At 42.2% G+C, this 21,044-nt stretch overlaps 2 protein-coding genes across 9 annotated transcripts in view; one reads left to right on the top strand and one right to left on the bottom strand.

Moving 5' to 3' along the window:
* Nucleotides 1-8,140, top strand: part of TAX1BP1 (Tax1 binding protein 1) — a 72,797-nt gene extending 64,657 nt beyond the window's left edge. For all 7 annotated transcript variants that reach the window (XM_074340916.1, XM_074340915.1, XM_019726154.2 and 4 more), the window contains 2 exons: nt 5,133-5,209; nt 5,821-8,140. In XM_074340916.1, the coding sequence (XP_074197017.1) occupies nt 5,133-5,209; nt 5,821-6,022 (279 nt within the window). In that variant the 3' untranslated portion in view covers nt 6,023-8,140. The remainder of the gene's footprint in view (nt 1-5,132; nt 5,210-5,820) is intronic.
* JAZF1 (JAZF zinc finger 1) overlaps nt 8,130-21,044 on the bottom strand; it is a 307,297-nt gene continuing 294,382 nt past the window's right edge. For both annotated transcript variants that reach the window (XM_074340922.1, XM_019726161.2), the window contains exons 4-5: nt 17,430-17,599; nt 8,130-10,509 (exon numbers count right to left, since the gene is read on the bottom strand). In XM_074340922.1, coding sequence (XP_074197023.1) covers nt 10,333-10,509; nt 17,430-17,599 — 347 coding nt within the window. In that variant the 3' untranslated portion in view covers nt 8,130-10,332. The remainder of the gene's footprint in view (nt 10,510-17,429; nt 17,600-21,044) is intronic.

Below are 21,044 nucleotides of genomic sequence, written 5' to 3' on the forward strand. Positions count from 1 at the left end.
CCTTTATTCCCCCAGCCCCAGGGAACTTTTAGTAATACTTTCTGTTTCTATGTATTTGCTTATTCTGGACATTCATGAATGAAATCATGTAATACATGGTCTTTTGTGACTGGCTTCTTTCATTTAGCACATGATGCTTTCAAGAGTCATCCATGTTTTAGCCCATATAGATGTTTAGCACAAAGAGTTCTTCATTCCTTTTGAATATTGAAGAATATTATATGAATATACCACATTTTGTTTATCCAGTCATCTGTTGGTTGACATTGGGTTGTTTTCTATCTTTCGGTTATTGTGAATAGTACAGCTGCGTGAACTTGTGTACAAGTTTTTGTTTTAATACCTTTTACAGTTCTTATGGATAATATAACTAGGAGTTAAATTGCCGGGTCATATGGTAACTCTGTTTAACCTTTTGAACTGCCTACTTTCCACAGTGGATGCATAATTTTACTTAACTACCTACCAGCAGTGTGTGAGGGTTCCAGTCTAGCTACTTCCTTGCCCACACTTGCCTGTTGTTTTAACTATAGCCCTCCTAGTGGGTGTGAAGTGCTATGTCATTGTGGTTTCGATTTGCCTTTCTCTGATGGCTAATGGTATTGAGCATCTTTAATGAGCTAATTGGCCGTTTGTATATTATCTTTGGAAAAATGTCTGTTCAAATCATTTGGCCGTTTTAAAATTGGATTATTTGTCCCCTATCAGATACAGTAGTCCACCCAAGACCCCCAGTGGATGCCTGAACATTTGGATAGTCTTGAGCACTATATATTCCATGATTTTTCCTATACACATACCAGTGATAAAGTTTAGTTAATAAGGCACAGTAAGATAACTAATAAATAGAACAGTTGTAACAATATACTGTAATAAAAGTTATGTGAATGTGGCATTAAGTAAGGCTTACCTGAATATAAGCACAGTCAATCTAATAATCAAGACTGCTACTAAGTGACTACTGGGCAGGTAGTGTATACAGCCTGGATACACTGGACAAAGGGAGGACTCTGGTGGGGGTGGGGTGGGATGAGATTGCATCCCGCTATGCAGAATGGCATGCAATTTAAAACTTACGAATGGTTTATTTCTGGAATGTTTCATTTAATATTTTCAGACCGGTTGACTGTGTATAACTGAAACTGCAGAAAAGGGGTGAGCACGGTATATGACTTGTAAATACTTTCTCCCATTGTGGGCTGTCTTCTCACTTGTTTGGTGATATTTTTTGCAACAGAAAAGCTTTTCATTTTGATGAAGTCAAATTTATTCTTTTTTTCGCTTGTATTTCTGTTGTCATATCTCAGAAACCATTGCCTGATCCAAGGTTTAGGAAGATTTGTCCCTTATTTTCTTCTAAGGCTTTTATAGTTCTAGCTCTTACATTTAGGTCTTTGGTCCACTTTGAGTTAATTTTTGAATATGAGCAAAAGTAATATTTGAAAAGTAAAAAGATCTTGCAGAATATTTCTGCTTTCTAATACCTTTAAGTTACATATAGTTCAATGATATTCCTTCATTGACATGATATATTACCAGAAAAGGATGTTTGGCAGAGCTTAAAGAGCAACATCTCAGAAAAAGCAGAATGTTGACTAATATTACCAAGTTAGTTCTCGAGTTTTATATAGTTACCCAGAGTCATCGGTACTCTATTTTCTCTTATGTGTTGACTTTGTTTTGGCCTTGGCAAATACACATTAGTTACCTAAAGAATGCTTTTGAGCTAAAGTAATTGTTATCAACTTAGTAAAAGTTTTATTCGTTAAGTGGTAGACCTTTCTTCCTTGACATTCATTGCTAACTCCTGAATGACAGCTAAGTGTTTCAATTAATAATTGCTAGCAAAGGTTCTTCACAGCACAGTTTGGGAAATGCTGATGATATATAGTCTCATTGTCTGGAGCCTAATGATTCAGGTGGCAGGGCTCAGACATTAGCTCCTGAGTCTGTGTTGCTGGTTTGATCATGATTGCATTTTTGTTGTTGTGGTAGAGTACACATAACATAAAATTTCCCATCTTAATTGTTTTTAAGTGTATAGTTCTATAGCGTTAAGTAACGTTCATTGTCAAGTAACAGGCCTCTCTTCATTTTGCAAAACAAAAACTCCATACCCATTAAAGAACTACTCCCCATTCCCTTTCCCTGTTCTACTTTGTCTCTATGAATTTGACTACTCTAGGGCCTTCATTTAAGAGGAATCATAGTATTTGTCATTTTGTGACTGGCTTGTTTCACTTAGCATAGTGTCCTCAAGATTCAGCCATGTTTTAACAGGTGTCGGAATTTCCTCGTCAAGGCTAAATAATACTCCATTTTATGTATGTACATTGTGTTTATCCATGTTTCCATCGATAGTCATTTGGGTTTCCACCTTTTGGGTGTAATGCTGTTATCATAGGTGTACAAATAGATCCATTCCGGTTCCTGCTTTCAGTTCTTTTGGATAGACAGACAGAATTGGAATTGCTACATATATCATATATGGGAATTGTATTTTTACAATCATTGCATTTCGAATTCAGTATGATTAACCCTATTTTACTGTCTAAGACATTAACCTATTTTAATTCTATTTCAAATATTCAGGCTGGTTATATACTTGATAAGAAAACAGCAATTTTTTTTTATAGACTAGATTTTGAGTTGGACATCTAATGAAAAGTTTTTGAATTTCAAATAGAGTAGTTTACCATAGCTTATTTCCTTTGCTTGAAAACCAGTTTGTAATAGAAATAGTATTGTGCTGATGGGTCTAAAGGTAGATGAACAATGTAAGGTGGTTTAAGTTTTGATACAGATTAAAATGCTGTTAAAAATTAAGTAAGATTTAATTATTTGGAATAGATTTCAGTGTGGTAGTCCCAGTAAAATTTTCTGACAAGATTATTTTAACAGTTTAGTTAAAATACTAGGTACTAATACTATAAAACTTGCTATTCAGAATTCCTTTGGGTTCACAACTTTCAGTTATAAAACTTGATTTTAGTAATTTTGGGTAGAAATCTTTCTAAAGTGGAATGCATGATTCTCTGCCTTCTTAAAGAATGCCTAACCATGATGGCTCAAGTTTATAAATTTAAAAATTAACATTAAAGATGGAGTCATTTTCTTTTAAGATGTAAAGCTGTGTGATCCAATGCTGAAATACTCTTGGATGTTCTGAGTTCTCTGCTTTTCTCTTTTTACCAGTAGCCATTTTTTGTTGCTGGCAGTGGGCCTGCCATAATAGCTTCACGTCCCACCTAATTACTTGTATTTAATCTCATATGGTTTTGGAAACTAATTGGTGAGTAAAATAGAATAAATGTAGTATTTGTGAGTGATAATTGACAAGCCATTTTGCATATTAAGATCACAACAGACTTTATTATATGAATTGGCTGTTCATAGAACTGACCACATACTTTCTGGTTTTGAAATATTCTCTGAGTGGGTGATTTCTTATTTCACAGGAACATGTTATGTTTCATAATATCTAGAATTCTACTCTTGAGTCCCTGTGTGTGTTTTATTAGGTAATAGATGGCAGAATAATAGGGTCATCATTACCAAATTATATGACTTAGGACTAAGTATAAATTACTCTCTTCCCTCCGATATTTTACGAGCAGGGTTCACATGTTTGATAGGTTAGTCTGACTTAGCTAGCGGCAAACTCGGTTAGCTGATTCATGGAAGCAGTAAATTGGTGTAAGCTATTAGCTGTTATTAAAACAGGGACAGGAGGTTGTAAGATTTTTGGCCCCTAGAAAGTTACATTTTATTATAAATATCACCAAGAATTTTGAAAAGTAGAATATCAAGACCTTTTTATCTTTTCCCATTATTAAACAGCATTTCAAAATTTCAAATTTTTTTTACTTCAAAGAAAAAGGAGAAAATTTTGTTTCTGATATGTAGTTGTTTAAGCAGATACTGTTACTGTCCTGCATGTTAAGTTTAGCATATTCGACTATGTCATTCCCCTCTTTATACCTACAGATTTCAAGGCTCTGGATTTTAGGTACTTGAAGACTTAATTTTTGAAGTATATAAAGTACCTGTCTTATTTTCCCCAATTCCTCATTATCTGTCCTGTTTTCCTTTGCCCAGTTATATCCTAAGGGAATCATAAATGCAAACAAAAGTTCATCCTTTGATGAACAGCAGAAAAAAAGCCTCTCAACCCCTTAGACCATTCAGGAGGGGGGTAACCATCAGAAAATAGTCAAGTACCCCCCCCCCCCCCATAAGTCAATTTGTCTTTTGTTGGTTCACATTGAATTTCCTATCACATGCACTTGGGACAGGCTTGACTCCTTAGCCCTCTTAACAGCAGCTCTGGGATAAGCATGACCCCCCAACAAAATAAGGACTTTCATTAGTGCCTGTTCTGCCTGGTTATGTGCTGTTAGTTCATGACGGGAAGGAGAGCAGCTAACAGAGCTGCTCAGGGGAAGACAAGATGGGCAATGGCTGTGATGTGGCTGCTTTGACGTAAAGTGAGTCTCTGGCTGTTGATGCACCATGTACAGTTCTCTAAAAAGTGACCACAGGATGTAGGCATGGAAACTCACACCAGTGTTTTCTTTCAGATTCACTCGGATTTACACATTTTTCGGCGTCTTCATTGACAATCTTAAATAACTTAGTTTTGAATTTTATTCTTTCACAACAGGGCTTTGAGGCCTGTAGTTTGGTGCATTGCTTTGTTTTGACATGGTTTTCCAGTTGCATTTTACTGTGTGCGCGCGTGCCTGAGTCCATATACATGCAAACTCATATATCAACCAGTTTTCATTTATTTATGAATCATATGTTGTCAAAGATTGTCTTGCAAATTAATAGTAATTACATCAGAATAATAGGGAAGATAATGTAGTATTAAAATTTCTATGGAATAAAGTTACCTGCATGTCGGTTCGGAAAAGTCTACTGATTGCTACTTCATTCACACATGCTGCTTTTTATTTCAAGAAGGCAAAATCCATAGCGAAATACTATGTAAAATATTTTCTTTGTGATGATATAATTAAATAATAGAAGTAAACATTTTAAAAGTGTAATCTTTCTTTATACTGTACTTGATTAAGGAACTTGTGTTTGGTTTCACTTTTCTCAAAAGTTGCAAAATTATTTTTTGCCAGGAAGATGAGAATGTGTCCACTGCTCCAGATCCTGCAAGTAAGCGTGTACACGGAGCAGGCTTTTGCTTTGATTCCAGGTAATTTTTCTCTTTCTTGTGTAGAATTTGGATTAGACAGACCAGTGATTCTCAAAGTTTGTTCCTTGGAAACTTGTTAGAAATGTGTATGATCAGGGCCCTACCTCGTACCTTCTGATCTGAAACTCTTGGCGTGGGGCCCAGCAGTGCTTTGGCTTAACCTGCTCTCCAGTGACTACTGCATGGTCCCCTTTGCTCGCAGTGCGACAAACACTCGGTTGTGAAATCAAATGAGCACTTGGGAAATTAGAAGTTGTATGAATTTTTGTAGGTTTTCAGAAGCCATTTTCTGTTAAAAAGGGAAGACTTCTTGTCACAAAGCCTCATTTCACATAATGTGATTGTATTTTGGGGATTTTCATGAAGAAAAGATTTTTCTTTGCCAGTCTAATTGTAAAACTCAGTTTAGAAACTTTTGTAAATGGTTTATACAATTGTCAATAGCAAGCATTTAGAAGCAGAAAAAGGTTTCTTGAGTAACTGAAGGCTTTCAAGGTAAGTTTAGTGTGAATCAGTTTAACTAGATTAAGTGTAACCTTGTCACATCTTGAATAAATCTGTTGTTAGTTTATTAGAAATACGTAATTGTTTCATTTTCCTATTTCTTCAAGCTTTGATGTTCACAAGAAGTGCCCCCTCTGTGAATTAATGTTCCCTCCCAACTATGATCAGAGCAAGTTTGAAGAGCACGTTGAAAGTCACTGGAAGGTGTGCCCAGTGTGCAGCGAGCAGTTCCCGCCTGACTACGACCAGCAGGGCTTTGAAAGGCATGTGCACACCCATTTTGACCAGAATGTTTTAAATTTTGAGTAGTTACCTTTTCTATGGGTTAATAACACAGTTGAGGAGTTGAACAAAATCATCAGACCACTGAGGAGGCCACAGGTAATCACTTTCCTGTGCCCGCGACTGCACTTTTCTGACCAAGAGCTACTTTGAGTTGGGTGTTACTAGGGTCAGGGTCAGCCTTTGGCTTACCAATAAATATAATTTTAACCTCTTTCAATCTTACCTGCTTAAGAAAAGAAGTTCTTGTCTGTTTGTATCTTTATTTATTCCCTAGTTTGCAAAACTATATGACTAAAGCAAACAAGGATTACTTTCATATTCTGCACTGCAAACATGTATGTATAATGTGCTATTTAGACTATCCACAAGTTTCTGTTGACCTTGTTGATTGAGCATGACTACTAAATATTATGTAATAAAAAAATTTATCATAATAGTCTTGCAAAGTAATTCTTTGAATACAGAAACTTGCATAATTTAGCCCATGAGATGATGGTTTTTAACCCTCTTTAGAAATGGAGGTGTATGTAGAATGAGATCACATGCTTGCAGTAGAGCAAATACCCTTTTCACATTTGAAATGTTTGCTTTGGGAATTAATGGAAGTCATATTTTGCTAATTGATTACTAAAAAATTTTAGAATAACCTGAATTACTATATTTAAGCCATCTTAAAGTTGTATTTCTAGTAGGAAAACGGAACAAGATACATGAGTACAATCGTTTCATATTAAATGATCTAAATAATGGTGTTTGTGGCATAAAATCACAGAAAATAAATCTTTTTCACATTTTCCTGATGAGAATATAACTGAAATAAAATTCTTAGTAGGTGACTAAAAATGTAATACATAAACCCAAATCAAAGCAATGTATTTTAAGTTATGTCTCTGCTGTGTATAGTATTCTCATTAACATTAAAGAGGACACACATTTTTGGAGGTAATTTCATTGTCAAATTTATTTGCAATAGTTTTTCCTTAACTCGAGCATCTTGAACATCTTTTTCCCCCATTTGTGTCTTTAAGTTTTTGAACTGTATTGTATTCCTTTGTTTTATAACATGAATGTTAAGAATATAAAGTTCTGACTTTTTGGTTCTGCTGCTTTTGTAGTTATAAAAATACTTGCTTGTCCTAATAAGCAAACGAGCTGTTTAAGATGTTAAGCTTATACTCAGCATGGTGGCATTTTGGGTGCTGTATGTGAACTGCATTACACATCATGTTGCCTGTATTTCTTTCTGGGACACAACTTGTATATTGTTGGAATCCTTTAAAAAGGTTTTTGAGTCAAGGGAAAAACAGTGTCAGGCTGTCGTCAAATGCCAGATGTTAGGACGTGGCATACCTGGGGCAGCAGTATTGAAGATGCCATGTTTTACTTTCCTGCTAAGCAGAATGTATTCGAGTAAAACATGTTGAGTGATAGGAGCATTTTTGTTACATTAATGATTCCAGACCGTGCTTACTTTAAAACCTTCGAACAATATAGTCTACTACTACTGGTGAGATGATTGATTGTTCATCTTACTAGTCTAAATAGTTTTTGGCCCCACACTTATAATTAATTATTTTTCTTTAATCTTAAGTATTTTGGTGTTTTTCAAAAATGTAATGATTTTTGTAATGATTTCAAAAATAGGTTTAATCCCACTGTGGTCTGAGATCATGCTTTGTATGATTTATATTCTCAGGAAGTGGATGCTCTGTGTGAGTTCAAACATTGTGTCTTCCGCTGTTGTTGGATGCAGGTTAATTAATTGATGATGCCCTTGAGTTCACTAAGTCCTTAGTGATCCTCTAACTGCTGGATCTGTCCGTGACTGCTAAGAGGGTGCTGACAGCTCCAAGAAAAGTAGTGGATTCATTTCTCTTCACATTTCTATCACTTTTTGGCCTCCCATATTTTGATGCCCTGTTTGTTGTTAGGCAAAAACTATTAAGGATTAAAAAGCAATGCATTGTAATCTAAGCAAAAAATTAAATACAGTTTTCATGTGTGAGCTGAATTCTGTAAAAAATGCGGGGGGCAGCCCCAGGTAGACCAAGGCACTGAGTGGATATATTAGTTCCTGTGGTAAACTTGATACTGGCTTTTCATAATGGATACTAATGACAATAAAGAGCCATTTTTATTTTGGGTCAGAGACAGTTTATTTTAAATGTGATTTAATTTACATTTATAAGCAGCTTTTCTTGACAGGAATTTTGATTCATTAAGTTGCCTTCAGTTCTAAAACCTCTGTCGCTTTCAAACTTAATGTGCTCTGTCCCCAACAAAACATATGAAAATATAATTTAAAGCACAGTTTTCACAGACACAGTACAATACATTCACTATACACGGTATAACAAAATATTCCCATCCTTACCGGTTTAGTAATACTGTCACAATGAATGAGCAAATAGAAATCGGAATTTGTTTTATAGTTGAAAGAAATGTTAACATGCACAATGATATTTTATGACTGTTTAGCTGTTGAACTACTGATCCAGCCTGCAGTTTCTTGCACTAGAAGGAGCGAAGCTAAATAATTGCTGGCCTGAAAACATCTTGGTCAATTATAGGTAGATACGAAATAGCCAAGTAGGGCCGCCTTAGGCACCGGACGGCTGCTCATGTCTGGATCACCCTTTTAAACACACACCGTAACACTGTATATTCAGGACCAAGACCACGCTTCAGAGAGCTGAGGAAATTTTCAGAGGGCAGTGTCTTTATAAATACTTAAAACCCCCTCATTATAAGGGGTTCACAACTGAAGAAGATAGAAGCTTACCCATCTGGCTAACAGAATTGTCATCCTTTCAAAGTGTCTGAAAAAAGCAAGGAGGGACACCTGCTTTCCAGCTGTAAGACTCATCAAATGGGGACATGGGAAGAAAGTTATAAGCAGTGTGAGTTTGCTTTTCACCAATTTTGTGAGCAGTTGGCAATCTCAGAGCAATTTTTATTGCATAATTAGGCAACTGGTAAACACTCACGTTTAAGGAATAGCACTTGGGAGAAAAGAACACTCAAGGCATGATGGTATTGTTGGTGAGAAAGACTTCAGGAATGGTCCAGACGTAGGTTATTCTAAGGGGTCACATATTAGTCATTTCTCCTTTGACCACCTGCTGCAAGAAAGCACTTAATTGTCAATAAGGCTCAATTTCATATTTCAGCAAATTGTTTTATAAAGCTAAACAGACATTTACAATGGGAATACAGACATCTACAATGTGATAGGAAAAGGGCCTTTTAAAAAAAAACACTAAAAACACAATGAGCATGAAGAAGAGGCAATAGGGGCTTTAACAAAAATGTTTCTTTGAACTGTGTGGAATTTTAATTCTTATTTGCAACCCACAGGTTTGTTAGGGCAGTGGTTGTAAGAATTGGCAACACATAAAACATTAAATCTGTTGGCAATAGAGAACTACAAAGTGCTTTAAAACTTCACCTAAAGATGAAGATAGAACTAAATTTCACACAAAAATTTGTACGTATTTCAAAGAGTTTCCTAACAGGTTTCAAGGATAACTAGTTCACTAAACTGTTATCTTGGTCTGCAAATATTAATAGGCATAAATCGATCCCCTTGTACTCAGCAGGCACTCAAGGGGATGCTTGTTGAAGATTGAACTGAAGAGACTATTTTGTACAAAAATGCCATTGATAACACTAAAATAATTGGTAAGTCAGATGGCAAGATTTTCAGCTTTTTAAAGGGCAAAAGGACTTGCAAGATAATACAAAACACAGAAAGCACACCATTTATGTATGTTATTTAAATATGAAAATATTTTAGCATATTATGTTAAACATTCTTAATTTATATTTCCATTACCTAAAGTCTTTCTACTCACAAATACTAACTCCATTATGTAAGGCATGGTAACCAGTTTGATAATGAAGGTATTATTTTGGTTTTGAACATAGTGAGTTGATGTGTTGAAAAACAACTTCAATCACATTACAATCTTGGGGAAAAGAAAACCTCAGTGCCAGCCCCTCCTCCCCCAGTTGCTATCACTGCAATACAACTAAATAATATGCAACATGCCCTCAGTCATATTTTGTTTTGGGGGAAATGTGCTGAAGAACCTAGAGCTTTTTTGTTTAGCACCTTATTATCAAAGTAATGAAAATGGGTATGATGATTACATGTGCAAATGTACAAAATCATTAACTCTACAAAGATACATCATTCCAAAATTACAGAAAAAATTTAAAGCATGCATTTAATTCCTTAAAGGGTTGCTGAATGCTTCCCCTGAAAAAAGGTGGCTGTTTTCAAAATCAGCAACTGCTGGTGAGGATTTCTTGGCACAGTTATGACCAGCATGTTATTGCTGCATCTTCCTGATAATCTCAGCTGACACCGGGGGATGGAAATTGATTGTGTGGTGCCGCAGGCCCTGAGCTGTCTTGTAACTCTTACCACAACGACATTTGAATGGCTTGCGCACACGGATCTGTGTTCTGTGACCATTCTTAGCGTGGTACTTTATGCCATTCACGTTCTGTGGACAAGAGAAGAAGACCACATATTAGATGGAGTCATACTGTCTGTCAGGCTGGGGAAAACCGCATCTGCACGGCAGTCAGCTCCTGGATGGCAGCTGTTTACAGAGCAAGCTGTGCAGACGGGTCATGCTCACAGCTAACAAGGCAATTCCAAATATGCCTCAATCTGAAAACGAAAGGACTGACATCACATTTTATGTAAAATATGTTTTAAGACTCACAGACTGTAGAAGCACAGTTCCTCTGCTTGGATCTTTGCTTCCTCTGAGTTCTTTTTCCACTGTAAAGAATGCTAAAGATGGGCAGTTATATATATATTTTTAAAAAAAATCCTCAGGATGCACCCCCCCCCCCATCTTTCTAAAGAAAACACAGGTTAGAGCAAAAGAGTGCAAGATGTGTATAAACGGACAAGAACTGATAGTAATCCCTGCGTTGCCTAGAATTTGTGTCGGCTTCCTACTCGGCATTAAGTCAGCTCCCAGAGACAAGACCTGCCCACAGGTAAGTACCTAAGAGCAGCCTAGGCCCTGCTTTTATTTATGGACTACATTCCAAACCTACAGGACACTAAAAATCTTCAGATTGTGGAAGTCTCAGCAACATGAGAATTCCAAACTTCATATTGGTGTACAAATCTTAAATGATACGTAAAAGATCAAAATGCGTTCTGGAGTTCTTTTAATTGGTATAGTCTGTGTAAGACTCCATGCCTAGAATCACTCTGTAGATTTTAACAAACAATTACTATTGCTCATCCCAATTAGTGAGGTGTAAGAAAGAATAAATGGCAGAGGCGATACTAGAGCATAGGTCCTGGAAAATTTCCAAGTCAGCTATTGCCAGATTAGGGAGTAAGGGAAAGGGAACAAGCTTGAGCCATGAAGTTGCTGAGCACACCTCACTGGGGGTGGTCTGTTTCCTGAAGTATCACCTGGATCTGGTGCCAGCGGGCCCAGTCCTGTGCCCCACCTAAAGGAGGCGAACATAGCTGTCTTCTACTCTTTCTTAAGATGCCCTTTGTGAGCTCAGAGAATAGGGGTGGGCTTTCTGCCGCTGTATCGTGGGCGTCTAGCACAGTGATATTTGTGAGTGATACGAATTTGTTAGCACGTGCTTCACGGTTCTAGAAGAAATTGGGAGTTGCCATTCAACAGTGTGTTCAGTGGTTCTGTTTACATTCCTCTCTCAGAGTCATAGCGCACACACAGACTTTAAACGCCTGAGGGTAGGGAGGCCTGCTGATCTTTGTGGAACCTGGGGTGCCGGCGCCAAACAGCGACCCGCTGGCCAGGTGTGGAATCCAGGGAGTTGAATCAAGGTCCCCGTGCACGTTCCGCCCTCGTCCTGCCGGCGTCAGTCCGGAAACCCCTCACTAGTCTAGGGGAATAAACTTGCTGCAATGGGATATGAAGAAGGCAGTGATAGTGGCAGAATCAGACCCATTAATACAGTCAGCTGGGTAGACAAGCCCTGCCAGCCCCCAGCTATTCCAGCCATCCCCCCAGAGGCCCAGGCATGGAAAGCAGCCAACTTGTATATGCAGCAGCCCCCCCCTGGCATCTTGCTGCAACCACGAGAGACCCCGGCGAGAACTGCCTAGCTGGAGCCAGGCAACCCACACAACCATGAAAGATAATTGTTTTAAGCTACTTGAAAGAGAGTTAATAATAGTTTTATGACCATTAGAGAAAGGCTGTCAAGTTTCCAAGTAATAGTAACAATATGTTAGGAAGTCTGGTTCACAAATGCCAGAAATTTGCATCTGCATGCTTCATATCCCGGTTTATTAGCTCAGCGCATTCACTGAGCACCTAGTAGGGTCCCTTTCTGTGGATGAAGAGTTACCAAAACATTTCATGTCCTCGTTCTCACAGGGGACTTGTTGCAAGATGGATCATTAAAAATCCAACTACCCCTGAGCCCCAGCACTACTCACACCTTGTCAGAAAATGGGGGAAACAAAACCTAAACTGCCCAAGAAGCAGAAAGGCATAGAAACTCCAACCATATCAGGACTTAGTCTCCATCTAGGCCTGAGTTTTTGTAACTAATTAGGTGAGGGAAAGGTATAAAACCAGAAACTGAAAGCAACAGGAAGCCAGGCCAACACGAAACCAGATCCAGAGTTCACCAGGAGCAGGACAAGCCCAGCTTCCAGCAGGTTCTGTGTTCTGTTCCCAGCTTGAATGTGGACATTGTGTTGTGTGTCTGGCTGTGAGACTGCAGAAAACAGCCAGTTCCATACATCAGCGTTAGTACTCTGGAAAAATTAGGAAACGAGTTGCACTTTTAGAAACATACGGCCTTTCCAGGGTTGGCCACAGAACCTAAAAAACCCTACCATACCATCTCTTTCTCTTTGACGCTGAGATTTAAAACTTTCACGTCATTGGACACCCTTATCACAAATGTTAGTACAAGCGGTAATCAGACTCAAGATTTCTTTCCCCATCTGTTCATTCGCGTATAACATTGGGAACTTTCACTTTCTCAGACTTGAGGAGCTTAAAAAGATTCACGTAAGTTTCTAATTGCAGAGATTCTAAGATGAGTTTGGTCTTTCAAAAACATTTAACAAAATAATGGCAGGCAACTTGACAATGGAATGCTTAAATCGTCTGGTCTCTGAAAAGAGGAAAGGGAATTAAGCTTCAGTGGGGCAAGGGTGTAACTGGCATTGAGTCTCTTCTCATGCTGAGTACTTGATGTCTGTTGTACTCAGTACTCATGTTTTAGAGGAAACTGACACTCAGAGACGCTCACTTGCCAGAATCACGAACCTGCTAAAGGACAGGGCTGTGATGGGAACCCAGGGAAGCCTGGTTTCAGAGTCCATGTTTCCCTTCAAAAGACCGTGCAGCGAAATAAAGTGCTAGGTGTGCATTCCTGGGTACAACCAGCTGGTGGTCTTTGGAAAATCTGAGGAGCTGGGAAGGATTGGGACACTCAGTCTGGAGAATAGTGCAATGAAGTACAATGGCCGGACAGGGCTCACCTGTGAAAGAAGGGGACCACGCAGGAGGTCCAAAGCAGGACCTAAGGCGGCTGGGCAAGGCTGGCGTTGGTTCATGTCCCGCCAGGCACTACCTGCCCTGATGAGGGAACTGAGCCCATCAGTGGACAGCGACAGAGAGGCTCTTCTCAAAAGTCCGCTCCAAATCAAATCACGAAGCCTCGAGTCTGGACACCAAGCTGCACCATCGTGACCTTAACTGTATTTGATCTTTGTTGTCGGTATTCAGGCCTGAATAAATCCAATATGTGACATGTGCCCTTGATATAAAAACCATAACTTTCAATTTCCTGTGGGCCTTGATGTTCTGTGAAGGAGAGGATGCAGTCGCTTGGGGATTTGATGAAGAAAAGTGAAAAAACAAGCTGGGGTTGCTGGTGGTGGTGGTGGTCGTATTAGAGTTAAAAGTGAAGCCACTTCCCGCAGCCTGGGGGTACCCCTCCAGCCCCAGAGACCTGAGATCCAAATCCCTCCCCGCTGGAGCTGGTGTGGTGGCACATGGCACGCCCTGGGTGAGTCGGGTCTCTCTTCATCCCTGATTATTAAAGTAATCTGTACATTGTGGGTAATTGTAGAAATTTAGAAAATACAGAGCATAAAAAACAGGTCTAACCACTGCTTAACCTTTGAGGTATTTCAGTATTTTTTCCTGTGAGAGAGCAGACGGGTGGATCCCCTCATCATTACATGTTTTTTGAAGATGGGATTGATGTCACAATGCTCTTCTGTTCCCCTTCTGTTAGAAATGTAGCATTTCCCACATTTGTGCTGACTTGAAGTGGTGTAATGAGCATCCTCGTATGTCAGTCTGCATCCCTGGTGAGGTGCTTCGGGTAAACTTCTAGGACCACGGAGCAAGTTCTGATTATCTCCTGCTCCCACCAAGGCTTCTGACAGGACCCTTTGGTCCTCTGGGGGACAGAATGGCTGAAGTGCCCCTTTTGGGGACCCCCGAGCTACACTGGTGCTCGACCGCATGTAGATGCCAGCGGCCAGGCTTTGCTGCTGAAATGATGTTCTCAGTGCGGCAGGGGACTCCTGCAGAGAGGAACTTTGCAGGGGGAGGGTTTGGTCTCTTCTGTTTCTTAAAAGTAGCAAAATGCTGTTAAATCCTAACAACTAATGTAAAAATTATTAAAGGGGAAAACCTCAAAGCTCAGCCAATCCATCCTTGAAACCCATTTCCAAGTATAAGGGGGAAGGTGTCCTTCCTCTTTTGCCCAAAGTCAGAAGGAAAGTGGAAGCAGCAGCAAAGTGGATGGGGCCAGTTGTCCGCGGCCTGGAAGGTGTCTGGGAGGGAGCAGGAGGAATGACTCACGCTGCTGCTCCGGGTTCTGGGGGTCAGCGGGGAGGCCACTGGCCCTCTTCCCCATGCATTTCTGTCTCTCCTTTTATCTGCAGAGTACTTTCCGTGCCCAAGACCTCTGCTGGGTGCTGAGGAGGGGTCCTGCCAGCAGTAGGAATAGAGCATGTGGCAAGGTCAGAGCACAGACCTTCGGGAGTGGAGAGTCAGTCTGGGAAAGTGGTGAGGGCTTCCCAGAGGAGGTGGCAGGCAGTAAACAAAGGCAGGCAACTTGACAATGGAATGCTTACATTGTCTGGGGTGTGCTGTGCCTTGAGAAATGAGGGGAATTCAAATGAGCGGTACTGAAGGGGAGTGGAAGGGGAGGGAGACAACCTAGGTTATGGGGGGCAACAGCTCAGAGACTTAGCTCTACTGCACCCCTCTCCCGTGTCCTGCTCAGTGTGGCATCTGCGAAGTTAGATGACCTCATTTTTCAGTTCTGCGAATGCCAAGGAAATGGTGAGGAGAGCCCATCTTGAGTCAGGGCCCAGGAGACTCACTGGGTAGAGACCCCCTGCCGACAAGGCAGAAAACCAAGTCTGGAGTCGGCCCTGGGAGTAAACACGGTGGCAGCACTTATGATTCCTGCCTGACTGCACAGCACACTAGCTCACTAAACCCTTCTCTCTCCAATACCCAACCCAATAACCATGCCACAAATAAGATGCAATAATTCTGGAGACACCGCTGCCCTGCGGCCGTCACTTCCCAGCAGAAAGAGGCAAACTAAAGCTGCAGGCGCTATGCCCACACTCGTCTCAAGCACTTGGTTAGAAGTAGTTCTGTGTGTGTGCTTGTCCCTTTATCATTACTTGGCCTTCTGGCCCAGGAACGGAAACGCACACATCCCTCATGGAAATCGGGTCGCTCACTGCCACCACCCATCTCACCTGTCAGTGGCACTGAAGCAGCCCCCGCATGCAGCCCAAATTCACTCAATTTTTTCTCTTGGCCTCAGATGAAGAAAGCACCCGAAAAAGGCCCCATCAACCCACATGTAGCCAGCTGCTGGAGTGCTGGAAACCCAAGAAAAATAAAAGCGAAAGAATAATGACAAGAAAACAAATGCCCCGGGGAGAAGGATGTAAGAAAAGAAAAAATAGAGGTGGGAAGGGCAGAAGAAAGGCTGCAGTGTTCAGTGTTTTTGGTTTTGGTCAGCCTTCGTCTGGGTCCTCACTGTGCTCCACAGCGGGGATGTAAGATACCCCTTCAACAGTGTTCGGACACGAGAGAAGGGGGGGGCAAAGCATGGAGGAACCGCCCATGGGAAGCGTGGAGAGAACTAGCAACCCGAGAGCAGGCCAGGCCAATGACGGCGTTCCCTGTCAAGCTCTCTCCACTTTGAAATAAAAACAAGAAGGGAAAACCTCATTCTGCAGTGCTTCTTCACCCTCCCTGGGGTTCTGGCACCCTCTCCTGCGTTCCCTCTTGCAGCCTCCTGACACAAAAGAGATGTGTGTGCATTCTGAGACGGGCTCCCACCCCAACAGCTCTTTGGGTGCCCTGATGGGACCTCACTCTGCATCCTGGGGTTTTCATTTTAGTTTAAACAAAGCACATCTGGACTGGCTATGGTAGAATTTTAACAGCATACAGAGGAGGTGAAACCTTGGGCCGCTCACCTTGCGATATATTTGTGTTTCATACTTTTTATATCAGTAGCAGATATATAAAGTACTGACATAGGTTATTTTTTAGTGTTCAAAGACACACATTTGAGAAAGCGCACTAGAAGAAGTGCTTATGCTACCACATATTTTTCAAGCCTTAAAAAAAATAATCGTCAATCTGCTGAGCTGTGAGTAAATTAGCATATCATCAAATGCCCCAGGTATGTTTCTGATCTACCTCAGTTGAGTTTTAAGGAGCTGCTAACACCTCATGGGAAAGTTGGCACATTTTTTTTTTTTTAAAGTGCCCTCTGGACCTATACTTGATTGTTGTGGGTGTTTCTCATTGTTTTGTCCCTTTGAGTTTTCTTCATAGGAAATGAAGTGCCCCTAGCTCCGTGTGACACCCAGAGTGAGGCCCTCAGAGACATGGGTTCTGTGACATCTACAGAGGATGCTGGAGGGGGTGGTTTGCTGACAAAAATCTCAAAGCCCCTTTTCTCCTGATCTCCTTTCATGTTGCTGGGAGGACGGGTGGGGGGGAGCAAGGACGTCCTCAGCTGGAAGCTAAATACCCTATGTTTTCCAAAAGGGCTCTGAACTCTGCTTTCAGACTTCAAAGTGGTCTTCTGTGAGCCACCTGGGAAAGGTGTTTGGCCAATAAATAGGTGACACATTTCATATTCTGACGGATATGACATGAATCAGAAGACTATCCAAGGTAGGGCCCTCCCACCAAAAACTCTCCGTGACCTACAGCTCCACCCAGGGCAGCTCCAGGCCAAACCCCGCAGCCCTCAGCTCAGCAAGGGACGGGGTGGGGCGGGGGCGCTCCCCGGACCATCACCTGCTTCAGAGGAAGAAGGGGCTGCCAGCTGAGGTGGGACTCGCCCTTTCTGGGCTGTTGTGCCAAGTGAGGTGGTACTTTTCTTTGTTTGTTTTTACCTTGTATCTCTTTTTACATCCTGGAACCGGGCAGGCGAAAGGCTTCTCCTCCCCCCCATTCATGCACATGGAGCTGAGGATGGCTTCCGAGCTGATGGCGCTCTCTGTGGTCCAGGACTCGTCGCTGTCCGACTCTTCATAATCCACTTCCTCCTCGTCATACTCACTGCCTGCGGGGTCACAGAGGGAAGGCGTGTGAAGAGCAGGGTCGCTCTGGCCACCCACAGAACAGGAGGGGCAGTGATGGGACGGGCAGCTCCTTCCCCCGGAGAGGACATTCCCGGAACCAATGCGTCCAGTCCCCAGGACAGTGTGTGCGTGTGTGTGCGCATGTGTGTGCGTGTGTATGCATGTGTGAATCTGCATGCCCAGCTGAGAGACCTGCTGCAGGGCTTCCCAACGATGCATGGCTACAAATTAGCTGAGTGAGCACTTGAACTCGGTCCTGCGGCAGGTCTGTCATGATTGCAAAGGTGCTGCGAAGGCTCCGAGGCCAAAACCAAAAATAACCAATGACCACAGACGCCTCCCACCCCAACACACACACACACACACACACACACACACACTACGCCTGACGTTCCAACGGGTAGAATTCTGTCCCCTTGGTTTTATGCTTTATTGGCCTACTCAATGCAAGAGTCTGGGAGGGGGTTACATTTTACACTTATTAGGTATGTACACGTCAGTGGGAATTAATTTCAGATCTTCATAGGTTGAGATGGTCAGACCAAGAGGAAATCTGGGATTAAAGGGGGTTACCCCAAGCTAGGGAGCGTGGGGACAGAGATGCCGGAGCTCTGAGGGCAAACTGGTGTCCCGCTCTTGGAGACAGAACAATTTCCTCCCGCACCTGCCCGCTGGGAACTGTGCCCAACGTCCCCTGGGAGGCAGGCAGGGCTCACACACGCAGCCAGACGGTCCACCGGAAGCAGGGGATGCCCTGTGTTGCTGAGGTTAAGCGCTCTGCTCAGCACGGAATTTAAAATCTACTTCACTGACTTCTGTTCTGGATGGCAGGGATGGAGAACCACTTCAACCAGCAGCCCCCTTTGGCTCTTTTTAAATGAGGCCCAAAGCCACTTATTTTGAGCTTTTGCACAATGCAACCCTGAAGGACATAATTCTACAGATCATAAACAGTGTAAAATAATATGTTGACAAGTCCTAATGCATTTACAAGCCCGGTGGAATAAATAGGAATTATAGCACAACATTAATAAGAATTATATGGCAGCAATTACAGCTGTGAAATTCATCCCCCAGGTGTGAGGCTAAATTGCACCAGCGGCCTGCCTGGGTGCTCTCTGGGCTCTCTGCTACATCAATTATTTCAACACCAAATATTGGCACTTTTATTGGGTTTCGTTTTAATAGGCATTAATAAGATTGTTTGAAGAGCCAGGAACAAGGACGCCAGCATCTGAGGCTAACACTTGAAAGGGTCCAGGAAGGAAGGACGGGACTTCAAACTGACTGCTTACGTGTCAGGCACGTTAGGCATGTTATCTCATTTCATCGTCCGGGGATCCTGTGAGGTGGGGACGACTGTCGCTTTCTCATACGGAAAGTGAGGAAACAGCCCTGTGAGGCTCAAGCGCTTCTGCCTTTTCAATTAGCCACTAAGGGAGGCCATGTTTTCCCACGCTGCCCCCTACGCCAGCAGCTGTCTGAGGGTGCCCCTCTCAACCTCCTTGACTTTGCTTCTTTACCATCTACCACTCAGATGGAACTCACAGCCGTCTGTTTAGAAGCCTCTTTAGAAACTGTCGGGTGGTGCACAGACAGCAGTTTGGCAAAAACGAGGCTTGTGAGTGAAGCATGGGTTTCAGGACGCCCCACTGTCCACGGCTATGGCCCCCAGAAATGAGACCCACCTTGGGAACACTTGCACAAGACACCCCAGGGATCTGGGGCACCACATCTCTGCGTCTGTGAGTAAATCTCGAAACCTGCTTTTAAGTAGGGCACTGTTTAGGACATTTTACTCTTAAACAAATGCCACACGCTGGTGTCCTTTAAATGGCTTGTTAGAAAACTATAAATGCTATTTCGCAAAGTTCCTCTATTAGGACCTCAGAAGGTCAGAATGACTAATTTATCCGTCTTATTGGACTAATTTGTTAACCTGAACACCGAGAGCCATGCAACTTTTACAACTGGGGGGAGCGGCTGCCCAGTGGGGGGCTTAGTGAAACCCGGCAGAAGAGGGAACTTCAAAACTGCACTGGAGGCAAAGGGGCCAGACTGGAGGGCTGGATAGTGTGGGTAAGGCAGGTCGACTGCAGCTGATGGTCGGTGCCAAGACCCCTTTGAGAGAGAATGCCAGCGCTGGGACAACAGGCCCAAACTGGCTCCGTCCTGTGCTACGTGGGCCCCACAGGCACCCCAGTCATCAGTACAGCCCACAGGCCTTGGGTGCTCTGTGAAACTGTCTCCCTTGGATGGGGATCAAGAAGGACCTGTTTACATTTAACTGTGTCTTAGAACAAAGAAGAGCAATGCACAGGCTTGGGTTCATGTCTCAGTTCTCAGACAGCTCCTTGACCTCTACTTTCTCTTCTGTGAAATGGGTGCACATCTCTTCCTTACAGTTTAATTTATGGATTAGAAGGAATGTCTACAGGGCATCTGGCACAGAAGGACCTGCTTGTATACAGCAAGTGCTTAAAAAAACAGAAGATCATTTTGGTAATATTACACATTCACATTACATATAAAATAATATTTTTAGAAAGGCCTGTTGTGAAACCAAACAAAACAATTCTGAAAAGTTTGGGACTCTCCACTAGAAAAACTGCAAGAGGGACTTCCTATCAAGACAGGCGCCATGTTGGCTGTGGCCTTTGCAATGCAGGCAGATCTAAGCACCTCCTTCCACAGTGAGCCCACGGGGACCAGGAAGGAAGCACAGACGGGGGTCACATGAGCCCTGGCACGGCCACTGACAGGCAAGTGACATCACCTCTCTGAGCTTTAGATTCCTCATCTGTAAAGTGGGCTGACAAAACTACCAACTATTAAGGCTGTTGTGAAAAGTAATGGAGTTCCTGTTTTTTTAAAAAAAAATACTTAGAACAATACCTGGCATACTGTAAGCATTAAAGAGGTATTTGATAAATAAACAAGCAAGATGTCATGTGCGCAGTTTATTTCATCCACTCTTCCCTTGCTCCCTCTTGAGGATACCCTTTATTTTAAAACAGGAGTGCACGGGGGAACCCACTGTACCCCAAACGCTGCTCTGGCATCAAACAGAACTGTCAACAGCTGTGAGGTACTCCTATTTGGGCTGCTGCCGTGTTCCAACCTACTGCCAGAGGGCCTGCCGCAGGTAGCGAGGCCGCAGTTGTTAAAATGTCACGTGTGCGGATGCTAGCTCCGCCTGGAGCTCCCGTCTGGAAAACCTGCCGGCAGGGCCCAGTGTTCTGCAGAAAACACCTGAGGCCAAAACCCCCAACTGCTCTTAGTCTCTTTTCTAACTTCTTTCAACTCTAGGAAGAGCAAACCGGAAACTAAAGTTATAGGTTCAGTGACCCAAACATCGGTGCCTACCCTGTCTTCTTTGTTTTATTATTAATAATTTCCTCATGTCTTTCCGAGGAGAAAAATTAC

This window comes from Rhinolophus sinicus, linkage group LG09 (genome assembly GCF_036562045.2).
Source record: "Rhinolophus sinicus isolate RSC01 linkage group LG09, ASM3656204v1, whole genome shotgun sequence".
NCBI lineage: Eukaryota > Metazoa > Chordata > Mammalia > Chiroptera > Rhinolophidae > Rhinolophus > Rhinolophus sinicus.